Below are 22,735 nucleotides of genomic sequence, written 5' to 3'. Positions count from 1 at the left end.
ATTGAGTGAAGGGTTGAAAGAAAAGGCAAGAAAATTGAGATGCAGAAAATGAATTTCTATCTCCAAGTTTTCCTTAAGCTTTTCTGTGCTTAAGAGAAAATGTATTGGACATGTATGGACAAGAATTAAGTTCATAACTACTGGTATTGAAATGCAACATGAGGTCCTTCACAGTGTGAGCATCGTGCTCTAGTCCTGTCCTGTGGGAGATACTGGGGGAATGTTTCCAGATCCTCTGTAAAAGGGCAGCTGGGAGAATGTTTCAAATATGTAAAAGGGGATTCAGAAAACATGAAGTTGTGCTTCTCCTAATATGACATTGAGATTTTGAGAGAGGTGCTCATTCAGGGGTTTGCAAGAGTAGTCGCAAGTTCTTTCGGAGGAGAGGTATCCTTTCATCCTTGTGAATTCATTTAAATTTCCATTATCTTGTGTTCTCAGTATTGTGTTAATCGTAAATATTTATTCTGCCTATATGGATTTTTAGTTGCGTTATCAGTCTTATTGTAATGTCAACTTGTATCACTTTTCAGAAAGAAGCTCACAGGCAAATTGCTTTTAACAAATAAGTACATTGAGACATCATGGAAAATCAGGCTTTGTAATAGTATAATTCAGAAAGCAAACGTCTAATTTGTGAATACCTTATAAAAACTAAATGAGCTCAAAATGTTGAGGGACAAAAAAATTAATGTAGCTGCTACTCTTCAAAAAATACTCATTCCAAAGGTTTTGATCACTTTCTGCTATGACAGGAGATGATGTGTGGCTCGATTACAAATTTAAAATCGAGCAACTATGTCTTCTGCAATAGTGTAGCCAAAAAAAAAAAAAACCCAAGTTTTAGTAAGGTATTATGGACTCTATCAATATATCCTACATGATAGTCTAAATGCATTTTTGGTTATGTAACTGAAATGTGTCCAGTAATATCTAACAGCAAGATTGGCAAGATTAGAATACTTGTAATTACCAGATAACAATACAGAAATATTTAGGTGAGATTTATAAAAGGTTTAAATATCTAGTTGGACTAAATTCAGAACAAACATGAAAATTTACATAGCTTTTACAAATAAATTATATTATCTGGGATTTAAGGCTGTTCTTTTAAATTTGGGTATTTGGTTTTCCTTAGTGTGAGACTTGTAATGCTTCTCATTGAAACAAGTAAATGTTCCCTTTGTGTCCTGTGAATGCAACCAGAGGAGCTGGATTTTCTCCTTCTGTCTTTTTACCTCCTCTCCTGCCATTGTCCAGGAGAAAAGGAAGCAGTGAGACTGTTAGAAGTATTAAATAATAACCGTAAATCAGGAGTTTTAACTAATCCACCAAAAATGTTTTTTTCTTTTACAGAGTCAGTACAAATTTGTTTGTGAAGCTATTCTTCGTGTTTACAAAGAAGGTTTGATTCGACCACTGGATTCCAGTTAGCACAGCAGTGAAGGATGAAACTATTTTCCCCTAAAAAGACTGCTTTTTAAGTAAAGCAGAGGCTTGTTTCTCAAAGCAACTAGAATGGACTAGAAGCCCATGGGAAGACAGATGAGCACATTTGAACAGTGGCACTTTAAATTTCTCAAGAAAATTGCTATATCGTGTACAGTATAAAGAAATCGTGTAGATAAATGAGAGCAATTGTGTGTAATATGCTTTATTTACATAAGCACCATAAACAATCATGGAAACCTTAATACATATCTTATCTTTCACTGCCTTAAAACACCCCTTTCTTTGGAAGTTACAAAAGTCCTTGGGTTTCTTCTGAAAATACAAAAGGAAAACTACTAGTATTGAAATTATTCAGTTTAAGAAGGTTATTTAGTATCTTTGTATTGTATGGAAGTTCACTGAAGGTGAATTTGTAGCGTTCTTATTGGGACACTAAATATTCATGAGAATGTAACCTTAACTTCAAAAGGCTGATGAAAATCTTCAAAGGCTAATGCATAACTACTGTACGTTAAGAGCTGGATAAATTAGGTATTCAGTTTCCATAAATCTATTAGTATGCCAGCTGTTATAATATGCTGTATCACTGCTTGTAATGTGCAAAATGATGTTGCATTTATACAGGTGGTACAGTCTGCATCTTTTCTTGATCAGTTTTACTTGCAGTTTATCCTTTCAACAGTGACCTACTTCTTAGTGTTAGCTATTGTATTTCTTTTCTTTCTGTTTCTGCTGTCCTCCTTGACACTTGTTTTTCATTGCTGTTTCCGTATGTGGACTGAAAACATATTAACCTAAAATGAGGTTTTATTCTCTTTCACCTTTGTTTCCATGTGTATTATGAGTTCTCAGATGTAAATGTGGATTAATGTTGCACACAAGTACTAGACTTTTGACTTGCTGTATATGCAAAGTAGTCTAATCCAATACTGGAAGAAAAATTACTACTGAACCCATCAAATATGTTGCTGCTAATTCAAGGTGTGAAGCCTACAAGGGCATGGGTGTTGCTAGTGTTCAGGTGGTGATAAAACATTGACTTGCTGCCCTTCAGCAAAAACTGTACTCTTATCCAGTGAAACACAATTCTCTGTTGCAAGAGTTCTGTGGATTTACTGTGTTTCTTGCTTTATGGAAATGCAGGTAAATTCACATGAAGATTGACATAGAAAGAGAGAATGAGTTTGTACATTGCTAAATAATTTACCCTAAGGTACACTGGTCTCCATTTCATTTCAAATGGGAAAATTGGACTTTCTGAACAATATAACCACATTTGTATGATGTTAATTTATTTTGTGTGTGCTTTTTGATTACCCTGAGATAGTTCTTCATTTTTGAATGGTGTTAAAAAAAAAAATAATAATCTAAGGGACTGTTTAAAACTATGTTATTTAAAAGATTAGTCCTAAAAAAGGTAAAACATTTGAGGCATATTAGCCAGATGTTTATATGTATATAGAAGGGAAAATTAGACAATTTTCTTTTTAGATATATATATATATTACACATACACAAACTTTCAGATATATTTTAGAACTATGGTTTGTATTATGGATATTGTCATATATCTGGCGTTTCATTCTAGAAACTGCCATGGCTGTACAATACGCATCTTTCATGTTACCAGAAGGTTGTGTTTGTTGGGTTTTTTTGTTTTGTTTTGTTTTTTGTTTTTTTTCCCCAGGATGACTGAAAAGTGAATGTAGTATGTGCTAAATTGCTAACCCTGGTCTCCTGTAGGCCTAGTCCTTTCTTCCAGGTTACACTATTAGTTATAAGTAGAGAAAAGAAGATACCTGGTTACTATTTATTGATCAAAAGAGAGCTTGTTGGTTGGAACACACAGGGTCATTGGCAACACAGAAATCTTCTTGACTTTGGAGGTTGAAGTGTGAATAAATTTGTATTCGTTCTTATATATTGCATTCCAGATTTTACCTTTGCTAAAGTTTTTATAGTGCACTGGGTTTTTAAACTCCTACTTGACTGGGCACAGATTAGAAGGCAGGAGACTAACTCTGGTTCACTCTTCACTTGCTAAACTGCATCAGGTCACTCAATCCATCTGTGGCATCAAATGTGGAATACTTCTGGAACTGCACATTTTGCTTGGGAAGCTTTTTTTTGAAAAATGCATGTGGAAAGTTGTTGTACAAGTTGTCTGCAGTTGTTTGGAGAACACTGAGGAGTGAGAAAACGTGGGTAGTGGGCACTGAAGAACCTGTGCTTGCTGGCTAGTTTTTTAACAAAAGCTCTCTTTTGTTGTAATGTATGTGCCTTTCTGTTAAAACATCTTGCTCTCAAGTTGTGCTGTGACCAGATCTCAGAGTTGTTGCTTGCAGGTGGCATGACTTGTAATTAATAGTTTGTCAAGAAGTGAAAGAGGCACAGGAAAAAAAAAAAGGCAAGAGAATAAATAGTAAGAAAATATTTAGAGCATCTCTGTGACATTTGTTTCTTTCATAGAAGTAATTGATTACTTACCACTTGTGTTCAAGGTTAATGACATATTCCTATCACTATTTATGTTACTTCATGTTGAATATATATTTACCAAAACTTGGTAAATTTCTTCAGTATGTAACTCCAGCCTTAAGATACATGGTATGGGTTGACTTGTGTTAGTGTGTGTGTTTTTATTTGATGGTGGTCGTATTATGACAACTGCTGCTCTTGTTCTGGTAAAGTTAGATGGTTTCAGTAACAGCATTCTTGAACTCTTACTTGGATTTTAATAACTTGAAATTTCTAGCCACTGATACTCCGCTTAAAGCTATAAAAATGGTAATCTCTGTATTTGATATATTTTTTTTGTAAAACCACAGAGCAAATATTAAGTACACAATTATCTTGTGCAGTGTGTCCATCTTTATTTCAGTCTTGCTGGGTTTTGCACGTGTACCTGTAGGGTCCTATGAGAGAATGAAGGGGTTTTTGTCTTCTCTCTGTACTGTGTGATGACTTTGCACTGAACGATGTATGCCTTAGATTTGATCTTGCAACCTAAGGATAATTATGAAACCATCATCTTAACTGCTGGCTTTTGTTTCTGAAAGAACTAGAAAATTAAAAAGGCACAGAGTTGCTTGATTTTTCTTGTAAGAGTTTTAACTGCTAACACACAAAACGTTTAACTGTGCCAGACAATTGACAAATAGCAGAAAATGCTGTGAAGTCAAGATTCTATATAATCTTCCTAAACTTTTTAACCTTGATTTTTTTTTTTTGCCTGTGCCTGTGTGAGCACAACAATAAGCATTCAAAATTTCTAGCATGGTGAAGGATGAGGAAAACCTTTGGGATTTTCACCACTGTGAAATACACTAACATGAATTCCTCAGAATTAAACATATTTTGATTAAGTGGCTTAATATTTGATACAGAAATAACTAAAATGCCTATTCAGTGTGTCTTCAAGAATATTAAAAGGGAGCACTTCTGAGATAGAGGTGGGAGGGAGAGGTCTTACTATTGAAAATTAGAAAAAATAGAGCCATAAGCCATCAATGCCCTTTGTGTAATAGGATGTATAAAATACAAATCATTAAAATACAACCAAACCTTGAATAGTGGTATTTTACACCAAAAAAAAAAAGTTTTTTAATCCAGGATTTTGCTCTCTGTAATCTTGTCTTTAGATGTTGGTACTAAGCTACATTCAATCAAAATATACCTAAGAGTTCTGCAGTACCTTTTAAAGCACACTCTTTTTCTTTCTTTAACAGATGGTTTTCTTTTCTTCCCTCCTTTTCTACTATACAATCCTTGGTTTAAAATAAACTTGGTTTAAAATAAATAAATAAATAAATCTAAAGAACTGTAGCTTTGAAATATGTAATGAATTGTGCATTTGCTTTATTACAAGCATAATACTGTTTTACAAGACAAGATCCTCCTTGTAGATAGTGTTCTTAGGAGTCAGACGGAATGCATAAATGGTCCACTGGTTGAAAATAGACATGGTGTGGTTCATTTTCAATCAATTAAAATTTAAGCATTGTTACTTCACTGAAAACAGCTTTATTGTCATATCCTTAAATGTAACATTTAGGTGCAAATTTATTTTATTCATTCATACAAAGCTTTTCCAGAGTGCACGCTGGGAAGTGTTTGTGCTTCAGTTGGTAACCTGCAATTAGTCTACTTGGTTAAAAGCATTTATGAATAGAAACTATACAGAAGGTAAAGTTGTGTCATGAAGCACATTGTTCAAAGGCAGCTGAAAGCCAAGTGAATGATTAATTCATTATATAAAGCATAATGTTTTGATTAAATGAATTCTCATGCATTTAAGTTCTGACACTGATAGTGTTAAGCCATCTCAGATTACTGTCTATTTTAACAATAGCATTATATTAACAGCTTAAATATAGCAATTTAATGAAATATGGGTTAGTTTTAGTGTACTTTAAAAATATTTAATGTTTCATTTGTTCAGTAGCTGTACAATCTTCAAACAACAGTATCTTCAATCACTATAACTTGCCTTAAGAGGGAGAAAAAAAATCTTGTAATGCAAGGGAATGACTAGCATGTGATTTTCGATGGACTTCACCATTCTTCAGCTCAGACTAACCCTGTCACTGTAGTGCTCTGATCTGACCATTGGTAAAGAGCAATGGTTGAGGACCATGAATGTAATGGAAAAAACAAATTCTGTAGACTGCTGACACTGTTTAGTTTGGGCTATAGTTAAGACACGGGTAGCTATTCTTTTTTTTGTTTTTAATAGTTTCAAGTTCACCTTGGGAGGCAACTCCAGGAATGGGAAGCAGAATGTACCTTTTTAGACCTCTCAGATTTTGTTGCAGACTACTTGGATAAGAGTCTTAGGCGGCATGCTCTTTTGAGCTTAGCTGCAGTTTTTGAATCTTCAATGAAATTTGTGTTTAAAATATTAAAGCATTGCCTTTAATGAAACACTTCAGTTTACTGTTAGTTCCTCAGTTACTTTCTTGGCTTTCATGATATAATTTCTTGAGTTGTCATTGTTTTCCCTTATCAGACACTTTCAAGTTTCTCACAACTGTAAAACTGTAGGGAATGTCTTGTTCAGGGCAGATAAGATTTGTATTTTTATTTTTTAAAAAAGGAAAGAAGATGTTTTAAACAGCTACAGTAAGGATGGGAAATGCTTTAATTCCTTTATGGAATTCCTTTATGGAATCATTTTCTGTGTACTAATTGCATCATTTCTGTTGGAACGATTTCTTTAGTAAAAAGCTCTACTGTAGGGATTTCATTTTTGTAAAACTGACCCAGAAAAGAATTATGAGGTGAATATTTTCCTCACTTACTGCTGTTTTTAAATAACATTAACCAAAATTGAAATCTTTCCCTTATAAAAAAGATGTTCATTGCTTTCAATTAGTGTCTTTTTCTGTGATATATGTATGGAACTTGTATGGGGCTGGGTAACTAGTGAGTTTGCCACGCATGTAAAGGGGAAATATGTTCTGCTAGATCAATTAAAGCCATTATCAACATCAATTACCAACTGAAGCCAGTCTGTCATCATATTTCTATCAGCTGTTTCTTGATAGGAAGCCTTTGGAGCTTGCTCTCCAGACATCAGGAAGTCATCTTGTGTTAAACTAAAATAGACGTGTTTTTTTTCTTTGTTTTTATGTTTGTTTGTTTGTTTTTTTCAAGAAGAAAAAATATCAGTAAAAAAGTGAGGTAGGACTATTTATTAAAATGTACACACGCTTATACAAAAAAAAAAGGCAAGCTGATTGATGGTAGCTGTTGAGTTATTCTTCATCAGTGCCCCACTATTTCAGAGCTTAGCATATATGAATGAAAACCTGGTATCTGATGCTTTCTTATCTTTTATAGAAATTAAGTGACTGTATGTAGAAATTGGGTGGGGAATTGGTATATGTGCTCAAATATAAATATATTTCAAATCCAGATTTTGCAAAATAAATGTCAAGTATCAATGCTCATATTCCAGAGAGCTGTGCGGCGAGTACTGAATGTAATTTATTCAGGTTTTCACACTTCATTGTGTAACCTTAACAGAGGAGATGTAAGATAAATAAAAGGGACAGTCCTATCAAGGCTTGAAGTTGTTGGGCATTCATAACAACAAATGATGTATTGTTTAAAACTGACCTTTGTTGCAACAGAGAGGGGAATGCGCTTAATAGTGTTTTAGTAAATTACATAAAATCTGGGAAAGCTGAAGTACAAGCAAGCTTTGTACAAGATTCCACTATTCTAGTCACTAAGTTTGTATTTCCTTATGTGTTCAGTTAATGTTTTCTGTCTGAGATGTAGAAAAGCCTCGAAAGGTAATATTCATTTAGTGATACAGCTGGTTTTTTTTGTTTTTTTTTTTTGTCAGTGGATGTTTCTGTACCACTCTTTAGTTTCTTCTTCTGAGATCTTAGGTGCCAGTGCGTTAAAGTAATAAAAGAATGTATCTGATGTATTTGGAAGGTAAGGAAAGAGTTTATTTTGTATCCCAAGCTGTGCTTTTCTTTAAAATCATTTGAAATGTAAATTCATGTTGATATTGCAAAGCCTAATTTATTGATAAAGATGTAGACACCTCCTGAAATGAATGTATCTTTTTTATTATTATTTTTATAGGAATAAAGTATTGGTTAATGTTTCCAGTATAGTTTTCTTGGGGTTTGGAACTGTTCTGAACAAAACTATTCCAGCCACCATTTTATGCTTATTGGTTAAAGGCTAATGGTGAAATAAAGCATTTTTGTTTATATGGCTTTACTGTGGCTTTATTGATGAAATTATTGAGTTGTATGAAAAAGTTAATTTTTGAATGCCTTTTAAAAATCACACATGGCTGTAGCTTGAATTTTATCTAAGCAAGCAAGCTGGTATGGGAAGTGTCTGCTCCATAAAGAGTAATTTTTTTATAAAGAGCTTGCTGGAGAAGTAAAGCAACGAGTAAGCCTAAAATTTGTAGGACTATTCCCCTTTCAAAAAAAAATTTTAATGAGAATTATCTTGATTAATTAAACCAATAAGCCTTTGTAGTCGTGACACATATGGCCACATACACAAGTGTTTGAAAGTAGATTTTATTTAACTTTTTTTTTGCCGCTGCCTATGAAATGTGTAGATGGGATTTCCCATCCGTCACAGTACTCCCAGAGTCATCTGAGTAGCCATATGTCCAATACCTGCTGTTACTCTGGGCTTCTTGTCATGTTTTCACACCAAAGCAGAGACTAGTAAAGCCGTTCTTGAATTATTTTCCTTTGTGTGTGTGTGTGTATGTAAAATATAAGTTTATAGGTTTCAAACCAGAAAATACACTGAAGACTGAACCCAACACTACCAGATGGATCGAGCATTGACCTTTAAATGTTTGGAATTTGGTTAAGAACTGGAATAGCTGTTAGTAAGCACTTTTTGCTATTGGCAGGAGATGGCTCTGCCTACTAATCTTTTTTAAACTTGAGACCAGATTCTAATCCTTCAGAATGATTGCTGAGCACCCTGATGAAGCTACAAATTCAATGAAGTCTTGGTGAGAGAAAGCACAAGGCCAAAACGAGCCATGTGGGCAGCTGGGCCATAGAATATACGTAAGGTTGGAGTCTCTTACAGGTGCAGAGCAAACTATACGATGTTGGAGGTTTTGCTGAAAATCCACATGAAACAGCTTACAGAAAGAGGTGGCAGTGTCTTCACTACATGTTAGCAGGATAGGACATGGAAGAGCCTTTTGAAGGATATTTAAGGCAGAAGTAGATGTATGCATGCTTCACTTGCTTGTATACTTGACTCCAAACCCAGGATTGTGTTGTCAAGGCTTGCCCTGAGCTTTTAGACTGTTCTCATTTAGAACTAAATATTGAACTGTTGCTCCTTGCAAACTACAAAGCAATAACTTGTCTGAGTATGTGGATCCTCAGCTCTGATCTGAGTAGCTTGGATTATGCATGTTCAGAAGCATTAACATAAACGTAGTGTAGCTCTTTGGATTTACGTTCATTTATACAGATTCCAAGTTATCATCTGCTCTCTGGTTTCAAAGTGGGCTAACTTAAATATAATAATTGGCCAAAGCGGATGTAGTGACTCCAGCCTTCTGGTGACATGCCAAAAATTGAAGTGTATTTTGTTTTTGAAGCTACTTGTTGCTGTATCCAGACCAGATGCAATGTTATTTTGTGTTCAGAAAGTCGTATCTGCATTATTTTCACCTGTGCTGCTGCAATATGTATTAGTTTAAGAATTGCTATTACAAGAGAATCCACCCTCATTGCTTAAGTGTTCCTCAGAAATCTCATTGCTGAGGGCATTTGCATTTTGAATAAAGTGTCATTTTTGTCCTCACGGGGATTTGCTCACAGAGTTTCCTGTAGTACTGTATCTCCGCTACATCTGTAGTGCTGCCTGCGTTTCATGAGGTACCAGAGGATAGGCAGGAGGCTCTGGCTGTCTCGGGCATGCAGCTGGGAACAGCCCACTTGTCCAAGAGCTCTCCATTGTACTGTGAAGCCATGGGGCTACTTTCGAAGATTAAAGCGGGAACTGAGGGAGAAACAGAACCGCCAGCTCAAGGCAAGTTAGGACTGAACAGAGCCCAGATGCTACACACAAGGACCACAGAAGGACACTACATGCTACAGGACCAGAGCATGACTGGACCTTCTGAAGCAGCAGGTGGATGACAATTTACAAGGAGCTTCTTCCTCTTCTTCCTGTTCCCTTTAGATTTTTACTTGAAGGAAAGCAGGCAATTAGCTAAATTTCCTGTGGTAGGAGTGATAGAGCTGGTCTGAGTCCCCTTTGGAGTGGAAAGGTTTCCTCTCTGCTGTAAAGCCAACTGTTCTTTCACAGCCTGATGCAGGTCATGTTACTATACTGTTACCTTACAGAAGTAGCAGTAAGTACTTAAAACCAGCCTGGTCAAACCAACAAGCAAACAGTTAGAGCTCCTGAGCTGTGTGAGCCATGTAACCAAGAAACCCATCTTAGCAAACCCTATTGCAGCCTTGAAGACTCGCTGAAATTGCATGACTTTCAAATGCTGTCTTGTTCTCTATCAAGTGTATAGTGGGGGTGTGTATAAACACATGTATATACATATATGCATGTGTGCATATATATGTAAAAGAATATATAAATGAATAATGAAAGTAACTCCAAATAGGGCAGAGCAGGCATACATTCACTTTGACTTCTCAAACACAGAATCCAAAAGGGAGGAGTCTATAACCAAGGTGGCAAGGCAGGTAATATAAGTTCGTGTATTAATGATGAGTGCTGTCTTCCATGCCACTGTAATCTTTGTACTAAAGTAAAAGCTTGATCTGAGATACTGAAAAAAATTCTGTATATCACCTGTTTTTATAATTTATATGCATAGTGTTTGCTTTTGCAGATTCCTGTAATATATGTAGAAATTTACTTGTTTGATTAACACTGAATATTACTTGCTTTTTTTGCCATCTGTGATAAAGTATGTTGTTGTGGTTTTTTTTGTTTGTTTTGTTTTTGTTTTATCATTGCACCAAGGTTATTTAGATTGAGGACTTTTCTAAGACTTCACTTCAATAAGTGAATTTCCTGGAATTTGAGGGAGTTTAGATGACAAAGAATAGGGAAGATAAAATACTCTATGTAGCCATAATTGCATTCAGCCTATACTTAAACTGACTTACATACCCTGTCTTGTGTTCTTAATCAAACCACTTATTTGAGTTTATGTGATACAATTAGGGTGCTTGATGCTGTGCAAATAACTATCAGGTGCAGTCCCAGTTCCAAAGGGCTCTCAGATTGGCTCAGAGCAGAGACAAACGGTGTATATGTGCACAATCAACCAGACAATGAGATGTAATGAAGCAGGTATACAATATCCTTCTAGGCTAAATAAGAAAGCAAGTAAATGTACTCTTCCTACATCATGGCTCAGTAACAGAACCAGTCCCACAAATCATTTCAGTGTGTTAGGAGCAGAAGCCAAGCCACGTGAACTGAGAGGGTTTCTGAAGCATCCAAGTGCAAACAGGGAACAGTATTGTTTGGAGCCTGGGTTATCCAAGCACAGAAAGAAGAAAGTCATAGAAACTGGAAGTAAGGCATTGGCACAGTGCCTTGAGAGGAAGCCCACATAGTGCAGAGCACTTTCTGGAAAGAGACTTGAAACCCTGCACAAAAATTTGCTCCTGCTGTGATCCTATTTTTTAATGGAAATAGGACCTTGGTGAAACTGTGCTGATTACTTAAAGATTTGTACAAAAAAAAAAAAAAAAGATTTATTTTCTAATACAAGGATCTTGCTAGCTTTTTTACATTGCTTGTTTATGCAAAAAGGAGAAAAAAAAAGGTAGTAATAGCTGAAATTTTGCAAAGGAGAACACATTTCGTATAACCCCCAATGGATAAAGTACTGTGAATATCTTGTTGCCAAGCAAAGTCTGATTTACCATAGTGTGAGATGCGGTTATTTATATCCATTCTCCAAAGGGGTAAGGCTAGGTACAGGGACAGTTGCTCACAGCAAAGCTATCAGATCAGGGATCTGAACTTGCAGGCTAAATTCTGGTCCTCTGCACATGCCGGGGGTAATGCCAGGGATAATACCAGCTCCCAGATTGCTTTACTTGTTCTGTGGGATATCCTGTTTGTAGAAAAATGTTATGTGAGGTTCTGCTCTGGAGAAGGCTTGTATTAAAAATGATTGTGTACTGGCTATAGCTGGTAGTAAGGAAGCAGTAGCTTTGGGGGGCCGCATCGGGACAAAACGGTTTACAAGGGAGTGAAACATTTGCTTTTCCCAGGGTGAATTTAAGTGTAGCCCACTCAGCATCCTCTCTGTGCTAGCCGTGGCCATCCCTTCCTTAACCTAGTTTGTTCTCCTCCATCGCTCGCAACACATGTGCCTCCCCTGCGTGCACAGCATGCAGCGTTAAATTCTGGCTCTGGCGAGTGGGCAGAGGTGGGTGAGTTGCTGTTGTGCTGGAACAGATGGTGTCTGCAATGCAGCCACCAGCCTTGTGCGTATGCTGTAGGTGGTTGCTAAAGGAAAAGGGAATAATTCAGCGCTTTTGTTGAAAAGCTTCGTTGCCTTTCTCTTATTTATTTTGGGGGGGGGACAATTAGGAAGCTGGGGTCAGTTTGCGGGCTCTGGTGGCTGATGGTTGTCAGCGATGAGGCTTGGTTTATTTAGAAGGGAGCTTGATGCACTGGGCCAAGGTGACGTGATGGGGATAGTTAAGGGGAATCTAACCAATGGCTTTCTGCCTCTTGATAATTTGCAAGGAGATGGATTACTGGACCACAGCCCACCATTTCCAGGTGTTCCCATCTTCCTCTAGTATGTCCCCATTACCTGTCGTAGCCGAGGCCTGCACTTGGGCCACCTGCCCCTCGCCTGGTACCGTGGCCTGCACGCTGCCCCTCGCCCTGCCAGCAAACAGCCTGTGGCTACCAACAGGTTCCTCCTCCCACTCGGAGGCCTGGGGCAGGCAAGTGAGGACATTCTCCATGCCCCTGGCATAGTGGCTCCTCTCCTGCCTTGCTGCCCCTCAAGTGACACCGTGCGGGCACCTGCTCCAGGCCACAGTGACCGCCTGGCCACTGCCACAGGGCCGGGTGTGCTGCACACCCTCCTTGCAGGGTCCCCTTCCACGGGGGGGTTGAAGAAGGTGTAAAGGAGATGTTGAGAGTGATGGCTGGTAAATAACCAGGTACATTGGTGATCCTCCATTAAAAAAAAATGGAGGATCCATTATGGATCCTCCTGCTCCTGCCCCCTGGGTTTGAGGTCCTGTGTTGGTTTGTGGGGCGTTGGGCATGTACCCCATGCATGTCAATGCATCTGTGCTAATCGCTTTTGTTTGGGAAAGGCGTCAAAGGTTGACTGGTTGGGAGTAGCTTTTCATGAAGGTTTTTCTGTAATGATGATAAATATCGTGATAAATGTGCTTTTTGTTGCAATATTTCATCTGTGGCAGATAGAGTTTCTTTAGCTAAAGAAACTCGAATCTACATGATGGAAAAACTGACAAAACTTGGAGGAGGAGGTAGAGTATTCATGTCCTACAGCCCATGAGCATATTTTTTTAGTACAAAAATTGCAGAATATCCTTGAAGATCCGTGGCATTGAAAGTAGGCACTGAATTCCCTTGTTTAATCATGCAGCAAAGGGTCTGACTTCAGCTCTTCGCTGAGAGCTGTAACACAACCTTTGCTGATTTCCCAGTAACGTTGTACTGTGAGCTCCTGCCTAATAAAATTAGAAGATAATTCACATATGTTGTATACTTCACGGCTTAATGTTTCATGCTGAGTGATGTAAGGTATTTATCAACTGGTTTAATAGATCAGATCTCTGCCTGCATCTCCCCACGCTCGGCTGCATGTGGATTGAGGCTGACAACTCTGCCTTTATGAAAACGTTCCTTCCTCAACCCTGTGACTAATGCAGATAATTATTTTTAAGACAACTCTGGATACCACTGCAGTACGCGTTCGTGTGCACACAGAAATGTGTATTACATTCATCTGGCATTTGTGAACCCCAGGGCTCTGTATAAATCTTGCTCTTACAGTGCAGTTTAAATAAATATTTTGTGGGGCCAGTGCCACAGTGGGGAGCCAGTTTGCACAGTCTGGATAACCAGAGGAATAAAACAGCGATTGTGAAATAAATGAAGATAAGCTTCAAAGAGATCTCATTTCATGGCATGCTATTAAACTCTTGTAGTCCAGAAGACCCTTGAGGTTGGTCTGTTTCCTACATTGACCTATAATTTCTCCTATCCAAACCCAGCTGAACTTGGGAAAGGCTAAAACCATCTTCTAAATGAGTGGAGGACAGTGGTGGAATGGAAAAGGATTTGAAAAATCAGATGCAGAGCCCTTCACATGAGCTTTGCCTTGCTTTGCTTCCAGGGCTAGGCAGGGTGTCACAACAGCAAGAAGGCAGGGGGACTTTTGTTGTGATTCTGCATCTGGAGAAATGGCTGGCCTGACTTATGCATTGGAAACAACAGTGAATAAATTCTTGTGACATTTACATAAAATAAAGAAAGAAAAAAAAAAGTCACTCTTAGCTTTTTACATCCCAGTATGGCAATGGGTTGAAAGCTAGATTGATTTGATCTGATTTTTAATGAGTTGGTGTTGGTGGCTGCTTGTATCTCGGTTGCTTGCTGCATGTTCACATATAATTAGATAATTTGTTCCAGTGCTTTTCTAGGAATTGAAATCGAAACCACTTGCTCTATTATCCTCGGACATTTCAATTTCTTTTTCTTTTTTAAGGATGTACATCTTGCTTGTCTCTTTCCCATTATCCCACACTTTCTCCAAGTGCTCAGCAAAAACTTCTAGTGGTTCTGACGAGCAGCCTGGATGTATCTATCTCTGTTCTGCCTTACCAGAATACTCTTTGGCTTGCTCCTCTTCTGGAATCATCTTGGCACTTACACCACATCCCTGGGCATTATTCTCCTACCCATCCATGCTCTAGCTGGATCCCTTTCAGTGAACACTAAAGCAGAGAGGCGTTAATTGCTCTGATCCTCAGTGCTGCCTGCTCCTTTCCCACTGAGAAGTGATTATTGTCTTGCTAATATGTTGATTTACATACTTTCCTGTTAAGATTACCGTTCTCTGGGACTGGTTTGAGTCTTGGCCTTTGATTTTACCCTTATGAATTCATGCACTTCTGTCATGTTTACCTTGAATAACTTAACACATTTCCTAATTTTTATATTCTTCTTAAGTTTCAGGCTGTTGCAGAGCTTCTGACAGAGTCAAGTTATGCTTCCTCCGCACTGGCACAGCATGCGCACGTGCTGTTAACAGTGTTCCTGTAAGGAGCTACAGAGCCTCCTAAACTCCCTCGTCTCTTTCCAGAAAACCATTGCTGTCCTTGAGTGATGAAAATCATTGAATGTCCAAGAGCATTCCAAGAAGATCTTGAGTCTTTTGCCTGTTTAAGAGCTTTCTTTTGGGAAAGGAAAAGGCAACCAAAGTCTGCACCTAATGGCTTAGGGAAAAAATAAAGGGGAAAAAAAAAAAAAGGGCAATTGAAACTGTCTACCTAATGTTTATTATTAGATAACCTGCCACAGAACTTGAGTGTGTCCCATGCTTCTTTGCCTATTTTCATTACTAACTGGGGACTTAAAATAAGTTTATCCCTGTGTCCCGTCAGAAAAAAAAATAAAAAATGTAGAAGATAAAAATAAAATAATCCACTGATACATCAAACAAAATAATTCCTTTTTCCTTGTTAGCTTTTTCTATACCGCTATAAACTTTTTTCCTAATACTCATGTTAACAGCAAGAGAAAAACCAAGGAAAAATTCTATACTTGATGCAGCAGGAAATGTGATCACTGAGGGTAAGGATAAGGCTGAGGATCTCAATGCCTTCTTTACATCTGCGTTTAATAGTTGGATCAGTTATCCTCAGGGTACTTTACTCTTTACTTTACAGGGTACTTACAGGGACCTGGACGTCCCCTGTGATTCAGGTAGAGAATCCCCCCCTGTGATCCAGGAAAGGACAGGTAGAGACCTGCTCCTCCGTCTGGAGGAGCATACCTTTAAGGCTTCACCAGACAGCCTCCCTCTCCTGCCGTGGCCCATGGAGAGCAGCAGTACTCCTCCGGTCCTGCACCAGTCATGCAGCCCTTGCACGAGCCTGGCTGGCACTACCCATGTGCAGGCAAGCATGGGCTCAGAAGCAACAAATCACAGCTCTTATCAGGCCCTCAGTGGCTCTTAGAGCTAAAACCACTTCAGTGGTTTTTTTTTTTTTTTTTTTCTTCCCCACTCCCATCTCATTTTCCATAAAAAAATATTAACAATGTGGCTTTTTTCATCAAACATTTTCTCCTGGGGTAGAAATTCATTTTCTGCCCTCTTGAAATTCTTCCTTCCTAGACCCCAGGGGAGAAAAGCAATATCAAAGCCCGGGCTGCTGAAGTGATATGTGCACAATGTTCTGACAAGCAATGGCAAAGAGACTTGATTGTATTTGCATCTCACAGCAGCTGACACTAATGTGCACAGCTGAAATAAATCCAAACGATACCGCACATTTATGATCAATGCTTAAGCAAGTTGCTAGCTTAGTAATCAGACAGGCTAATGATGATTAAATTTGCCTGGAAATACACTAGCACGCAATAAGTAATATTTTTATCTCCTCGCATAACTGAATTAGATTTGAAAGTTACACAAAAACTACACAGAATCTTTCCTTTAAGCTGGATATATGCTTCTAGATGCCTTAGAGGCAGCATTTATGTATTTTCTGAACATTAGTAAGTGCACTGGAGGCCAAGCCTGTTGGAGCACTTCTGCTGGAGAGGAAGGAAAAGCAGGCAAGGCACTTCAGGCAGCGCCGGGGTGGTGATGTGGGCACCAGCAGGCTGGGCTGGGATGCAGCGAGTGAGGGATGTGTGAGCGAGGAGTGAGGGAGGTGAACCTCTGCTCATCATTTCAGGAGTAGTTTCCTGCTGATAGACAGCAGAGAGAGGCCTAGCACCCAGCCGAGGCTGCCCTGAAGGTGTTAGCCTGACATTTTGCAGCACACCAGCAGAGCACCTGTGCTGGTGGAGCACAAGTGAGAGGATTAGTTTTATTCCTTTGCACATCATGTGTTCCTGTTGTCAGATGGGTGAGAAGGAGTTCAGTTAATAACAAAAGTGAGGCACGATCTTTTTCCTCCTGGCATAGTTCTCTGCTCTGGAGCACCAGGCATGGATGTAGCTGGGTAAAGGTTTCACCTTCCTGTGTATTACTCACTGTCAGGTCTGGATATTTTACCTAAGGCAGGTTCCTGCTGTTCACTTACCGACTTACTGTGATTTTTGTCCTTCCCCTTTCATCCTGCACAACCCAGGGAACTGCTCAGGTGATGGCCCAAGCCAGCTCCTGCAAGCAGTGGGGGTGAGAAGGACTGGAGGAAGCTGGCTGTGCCTGGAAACAGCACCTAAGCCAATAAGGCAGAGACAGGATGGCTCTAAGAGCTCTTGCGCTTGCCTTATGCTTAGAGGTATGTGGGTAGTTTATTCCTGGGGTGACGGGTGCTACTGATGGAGAAGGGGATGCAGGCACAGAAAGCATCCTCTCTGGGAGGTTTTCTTGCATTAAGCCTTCTTTAATCTCTGTTTCTGCTGGCCATATCATTGTGGTGCTTAACAGGGACATATGCTCAGCCTTAAAGAGTGACTAAAACGTGACACATTTCCCTGCAGCTTGGCTTACAGCCAGCCCTGCCTGCAGGCTTTAGTGACTGTGGGTGCTCCTGTGGTGTTGGGAGGGACCCCTGTCACCAGGATACGAGCAGGACTCGCTGCTCGGTCCCCTGCAATCACAAGAGCTGCTAAGTGGTAAGTCCCTCCTGTTGCACCAAATTCCCTCATCACTTGCAATTGCAGGACCTTCCTCAAAGCAATTTGTGAGCAAGGGGGTTTCTCAGACAGCAGGTTTACAGCTGTCACTTACTGCGATGGGTTAACTTCTTCCAGTGGAAATGTGCTGGCTCAAGGCTCCAATAAGAAAGAGACCCTGGAAAGCCCTTGCCAGCTGCAAGCAGAAGGGTGGCCATGGGGTCACCTCAAGGCTCTTCCTTGGCTTGTAGCTAAGTTTCTAAGGAAAGAAGAGATCCTAGAGGCAGTCTGACCTAACATATAGCTTCTCGCATGCTTGCTTGTAGTTCTGACTTATTGGTGGGTCTAGGACTGCACCCAAGAATCTCCTTTACCTGTCAGCTTGAAAGCACCATCCTGCCTGAGCCTACAGAGCAAGTACCCAGGGAAATCCCAGCACTGTGGTAATAAAATGGCTTGGAAAAATTGGAGTTTTTGCCATGGGTCTCAAGCAACCACTTGATATTTTTGTTAGTCAAGCTATTCGGAACAGAAATGTTCTGCTTTGAGAAGCTGGGTGTTTTTCTGTTACTAGGACTGATGCTCTTATGCCACCCAAACATCAAACATCAGTATTTCTGCAGTCCCCAGGATGCATTCCCCACCTTCAGAATTAGCAAATGTCGTTTGTGGGTTCGCTGCCTTGGATGCATACGCAGGAAACCCACCCCTCATTTGGTCATTCCATGTAGAAGAACTGATGCCACATCAGACCTCAGTCTCCTTTCAGAAACAGTGAGCTTTGCAGGCTGCATCAGTCAACTAATTTATCTGGCCACATTGTGCCAGCCATACCAATATAGTCTGTGTTTCCTCCCCTCCTTTTGGCACATTTTGGGGACCAAAATTTGTTCTACTTACCATTTCTGTGAATAGGATAGGGAGATATGGTCTAGAGCTTTTTGCTCATTTGTGTTTTTTTTTTCATCTTCTTGTCTTGTGATGGAGTATCTGGCCTTCTGCAGCATGCACAGTCTCTGATTAAAACAGTGATCAAGTCTTTAGATGACTGTGAGAAGTCACTTCACTGCTGTGGAAGCCAAGTGATCTTTGGGATTTCCTTAAGTGATGCAGCACCCACCGTGCTTTGGCAGCAAAGGTGGACACTTGCAGGAGATAACTCATCTCAGGAACTTTTGAATTCTTGTATCATCTTCTGCTCAGCAGCCCCTCTTGTCCTATTATATTCCCCCAGCCACTACTGATTTTCCCCATCCGACTTTTTAGGTCTTCCTTCTTGCAGCGGACCCAAAAGCAGTTCAGCACAATGTGCTGCTGCTCTGTGCTCTCCTGCAGATTTACAGCAATGAATATTCAAGCAGGAGGGGTGTGATTGTGTGGGCTTTTCTGGTTGCAAACTCTTACACTCTCAAGCTGCTTTCATGAGAGGCTAAAAGCTTTGCTATATGTATATGAAAATTGTAGCCTCTTTTTAATTGGAAAGAATTATGATCAAAAGCTGAATGTTGCAACAGCATCATCCACTCTTTCTTCCACAGAAACACAAATAACCTCTTAGAGGAAAGGAGGAAAGATACTGTGTGGCACACTTGCAAAGCTGGTGTGTTGTCCTTCTGCTTGTCCAGGTAAATATAGAGGTGGTACATGTAAATGCTCCTGTCTTGGAAGACAAACAAACAAACAAAAACCAACCAACCAAAAAAAAACACGAAAAACCCAACACCCTGCTGCTTTTCCTCCCAGCAGCAGTCCAAATCACAGCAAACCAGTGGATTGGCTTTCTTCTAAAGCAGGAGGGAGCACTGGCTGCTCAAAGCCCATCATATTTTATTGATATGCATTTCCTAGCTTTAGAGCAAAGGTCATCTCAAGCAGTGTACAAAGAAACCCCCTGCTCAAAGAAAGATCATCCTTATGAGCCCAGAGTTACGGTTTCATACATTTTCTTTCTAAGTACAGGGAATAAGCCTGAGAGCAGGCTCCCATTCTTCATACCACAATTTCTCTCAAAATAATTTTTTTTATTATTATTAAAAACAAACAACCAACCAAGAAAGCCTCCAATCCCTTACAATGCAATATTTTTTTGAAGATTAAAAACTTGCTCAGAAGAATTAGACAATCTAACAGGGCCACCTAGTGATGCCACCAGTGACAACATACAGCAAGGACTGCAGCAGGTCCCAGCCTAGCCACCAGCCTGCAGTATGCAGTCAAAGAGGGATGGAGAAGGACACCTTGGAGTTTATATTCCCCAGTGCTCTGGGGCGTGTTACAGCATTGAGCACAGCTGGGGCACCTGATCTGGATGTATTGATGTTGTTTCTGCAGATATTATAATGAGTACTTCTGTTGTGAAAGCTTGCAAAGAGCCTGCACCAGATCCCGCCTCTTCCAGGGCCCAAGATAATACTTTCTCTGCAAGGGAGAGTTGCTATGTTGTTTTCAGTGCTAAATTATGACTAAACCCAGCTTCTTATATGCTTTTTTTAATGCTACCTGGCAAGCTATATAACATCTTTATTGCTTTTTGCTGCTCGATTTCCATGTGCCTGTAAGGGCTGTGTAGTGAGCATATTGCAGGTTGCACTTTTGTATAAACAGGCTGGCATTTAGCTAAGCTTGAAGGAGAGTCCTTTATTTCTCCTATCAATTTCACTACAGCCAGATGCACCTCATCTTCTCACTCATAAAAAAGCTATGTGCAATAGTGTTCATGCCTGAGGAAGCAAGCAAAAGCCTTGAGACAACCAAGCCAGAGATAAAATACTGAGCAGCTTCACTGGTTTCTTGGGGGCTCCAACCCATGGGCTGGACATCATGGTTACCTTTTGCAGGAATACCTGCAGGTGAAATTAGTTCGCCTATTCCCCCTACAAGCAACTGTGGGGTGCAGTTATGAGCCTGTTCAATGCATTAGAAGGGAGATAGGCAGCAAGGTATCAGACTTTGCAGAAGCTGGCAGCCTGGCTTAATAGAGCTGTAATACTTTTTTTTTTTTTTTTTTTCTGGGAAAGATTTGGGCCTGGTCAGCCTCAGGACTCCAGTTTGGAAGCCCAGTGCTTCCTGGGAACGTGCACATTTTGTCCCATGAGCATATTTGTCTTCAGTGGTCACCTGATGAAGCACACCCTTCACGTGGCAGTTGTGTTCTTCTGGCATGAAGAAACGTCTTGCAGTGTTTACCTTGACATCTGGTAAGGCCATAGGAGAGGACCCTGCTTCTCCAAAAGGTCTTGGGGAGAGAAGGTTCTCACGTAACATGGAGAATGCCTGGCATGCAAGTGTGTCCTCTTGCTGCTGACAGTGTATCATCACAATACAGGAAGGTCTTCTTGAGAATTCATTCAGTCTTCCTTGTGCCAGCTGTTACACTCACTTTTCTATGACTCAACTCAGAAAACAGCACACAGCTCTGTCTGCTTCACCTTTGCATATAACCTGTACAGATTTGTAAATGGAAAGATACAGGTGTCCTGGCCTTTATTCTACTACTTAGAACAACATTTCTAATTGCAAGTCTTTAAGAAGAACTGAACTACAAATAAAATCTGAGTTTTGGTCCTAAAAAGACCTGGTAACATCCTTTCATCTTGTGAATGCCATGAGACATGCTAGGTCACTGTATATTTTGTGGGGCAATGAAATTGCATGGATGGATGATGCCAGCTGATCTGCCCCAGACCAATCCAGTGGCAGTGAGAAGGGGAATGACCTGTATCCTGACTCTATGGCCTGCTCTAAAACCTCGAGTAAGATTCTGCATCGCAGACAGTATAGATCAGTCTTCTCGAGTCCTCCTAGAGAATTAACTTTTCTCATGTTGTTCTGGATTGTTTTTTTTCATATGGACAGCTTGTTGTTTGGCATCTGCTATGCTAAACATGATATATGCTTTTGTTTTCCATCTCTTGCTTGTGTGAATCATTGCATGTAGGCTCCTGGATCTCAGAGTTACCCAAAAAAATGTGCCCAGATCTACTTGAGGCAATGTTTTGTACCAGAACAGCTTAAATTTATTCCTTTTCGCTCAATTCATTCATCTCTACTTGTTTTAATCAGGCTGACCTGCCTGGTTAGTGACTGATGTTCATTTGACCAAGTTCCACACATCCTTCTGAAGGAAGGATGAAAATGGAGCGCGCTGCAGGTCTGGGGTACTGGGCATCTCCCAGGACAATTCAGATTTCAAACTGAGGGAAAGAGCCATAACTTTCACAGCAGAGAAGGACTTCAGCTGTGCAACATGTTATTCTTAAATGAGACATATTTCCCTTTTAGGTGTTTCACTCACAAACTTCAGTTGTGGAGATAGCGTACCACTTTATGATGGTTGTAGTGAGGCCTGATGCCAGGCAGGCAGGGGTGCCCTTGGTGGTAGATGGTGGGGATCCGTGCCTCCTCCTGAGTTGGTGTTCCCCTGGTGTTTGTTTCCATCCGTTCACCTCATGTCCATCCTGTTGCTGGCACCTGGAAGGCCAAGCTTTGAATATACAGGTATGCAAAGTCTTTTCAGCAATCACACATTTGCCAGAGCAAAGACTTTTGTCTACCATAGTCTGATAATATTAGAGAGACACGGATGCTATCAGAGGTTTCTTTGCTAATGGATGGTGTTTTGCTTTTTTTTTTTCTTGGCTTTTTTGATTTTTTAATTCTTGGAAGCTGTTTGACACCCAATGAGTTATGAGAGTGCCATACGGATGTGTCTTTCTGTTCCCAGGAGCTGGGAACTTGAAAATAGGCTAGCAAAGTCACACTAATTCTGTTTCTGAAAATCAAGCCAGCAGCCTTTCTTGCAAAACTGAATGTGCCCATCTAATAAAAGTTTGAATGACCTTCATTAAGCCAAGGTGTTTTTCTGCAGCAATGATTCTTGGGGTGATGTAGGCTCTTTGTATTTATAACACAACAGAATTATGATGTGGGAAAAGAT

General features: G+C 39.9%; 1 protein-coding gene across 6 annotated transcripts in view; it reads left to right on the top strand.

Annotated features, from left to right (window-relative positions):
* Window positions 1-8,183, top strand: part of PTPN3 (protein tyrosine phosphatase non-receptor type 3) — a 177,032-nt gene extending 168,849 nt beyond the window's left edge. For all 6 annotated transcript variants that reach the window (XM_048046028.2, XM_048046027.2, XM_013195332.3 and 3 more), the window contains one exon: window positions 1,357-8,183. In XM_048046028.2, the coding sequence (XP_047901985.2) occupies window positions 1,357-1,434 (78 nt within the window). In that variant the 3' untranslated portion in view covers window positions 1,435-8,183. The remainder of the gene's footprint in view (window positions 1-1,356) is intronic.
* The last annotated feature ends 14,552 nt before the right edge of the window (window positions 8,184-22,735 follow it).

This window comes from Anser cygnoides, chromosome 2, assembly GCF_040182565.1.
Source record: "Anser cygnoides isolate HZ-2024a breed goose chromosome 2, Taihu_goose_T2T_genome, whole genome shotgun sequence".
NCBI lineage: Eukaryota > Metazoa > Chordata > Aves > Anseriformes > Anatidae > Anser > Anser cygnoides.
The sequence above is the reverse complement of the archived record's forward strand: the minus strand, read 5'-3'. Positions and strand labels throughout refer to the sequence as shown.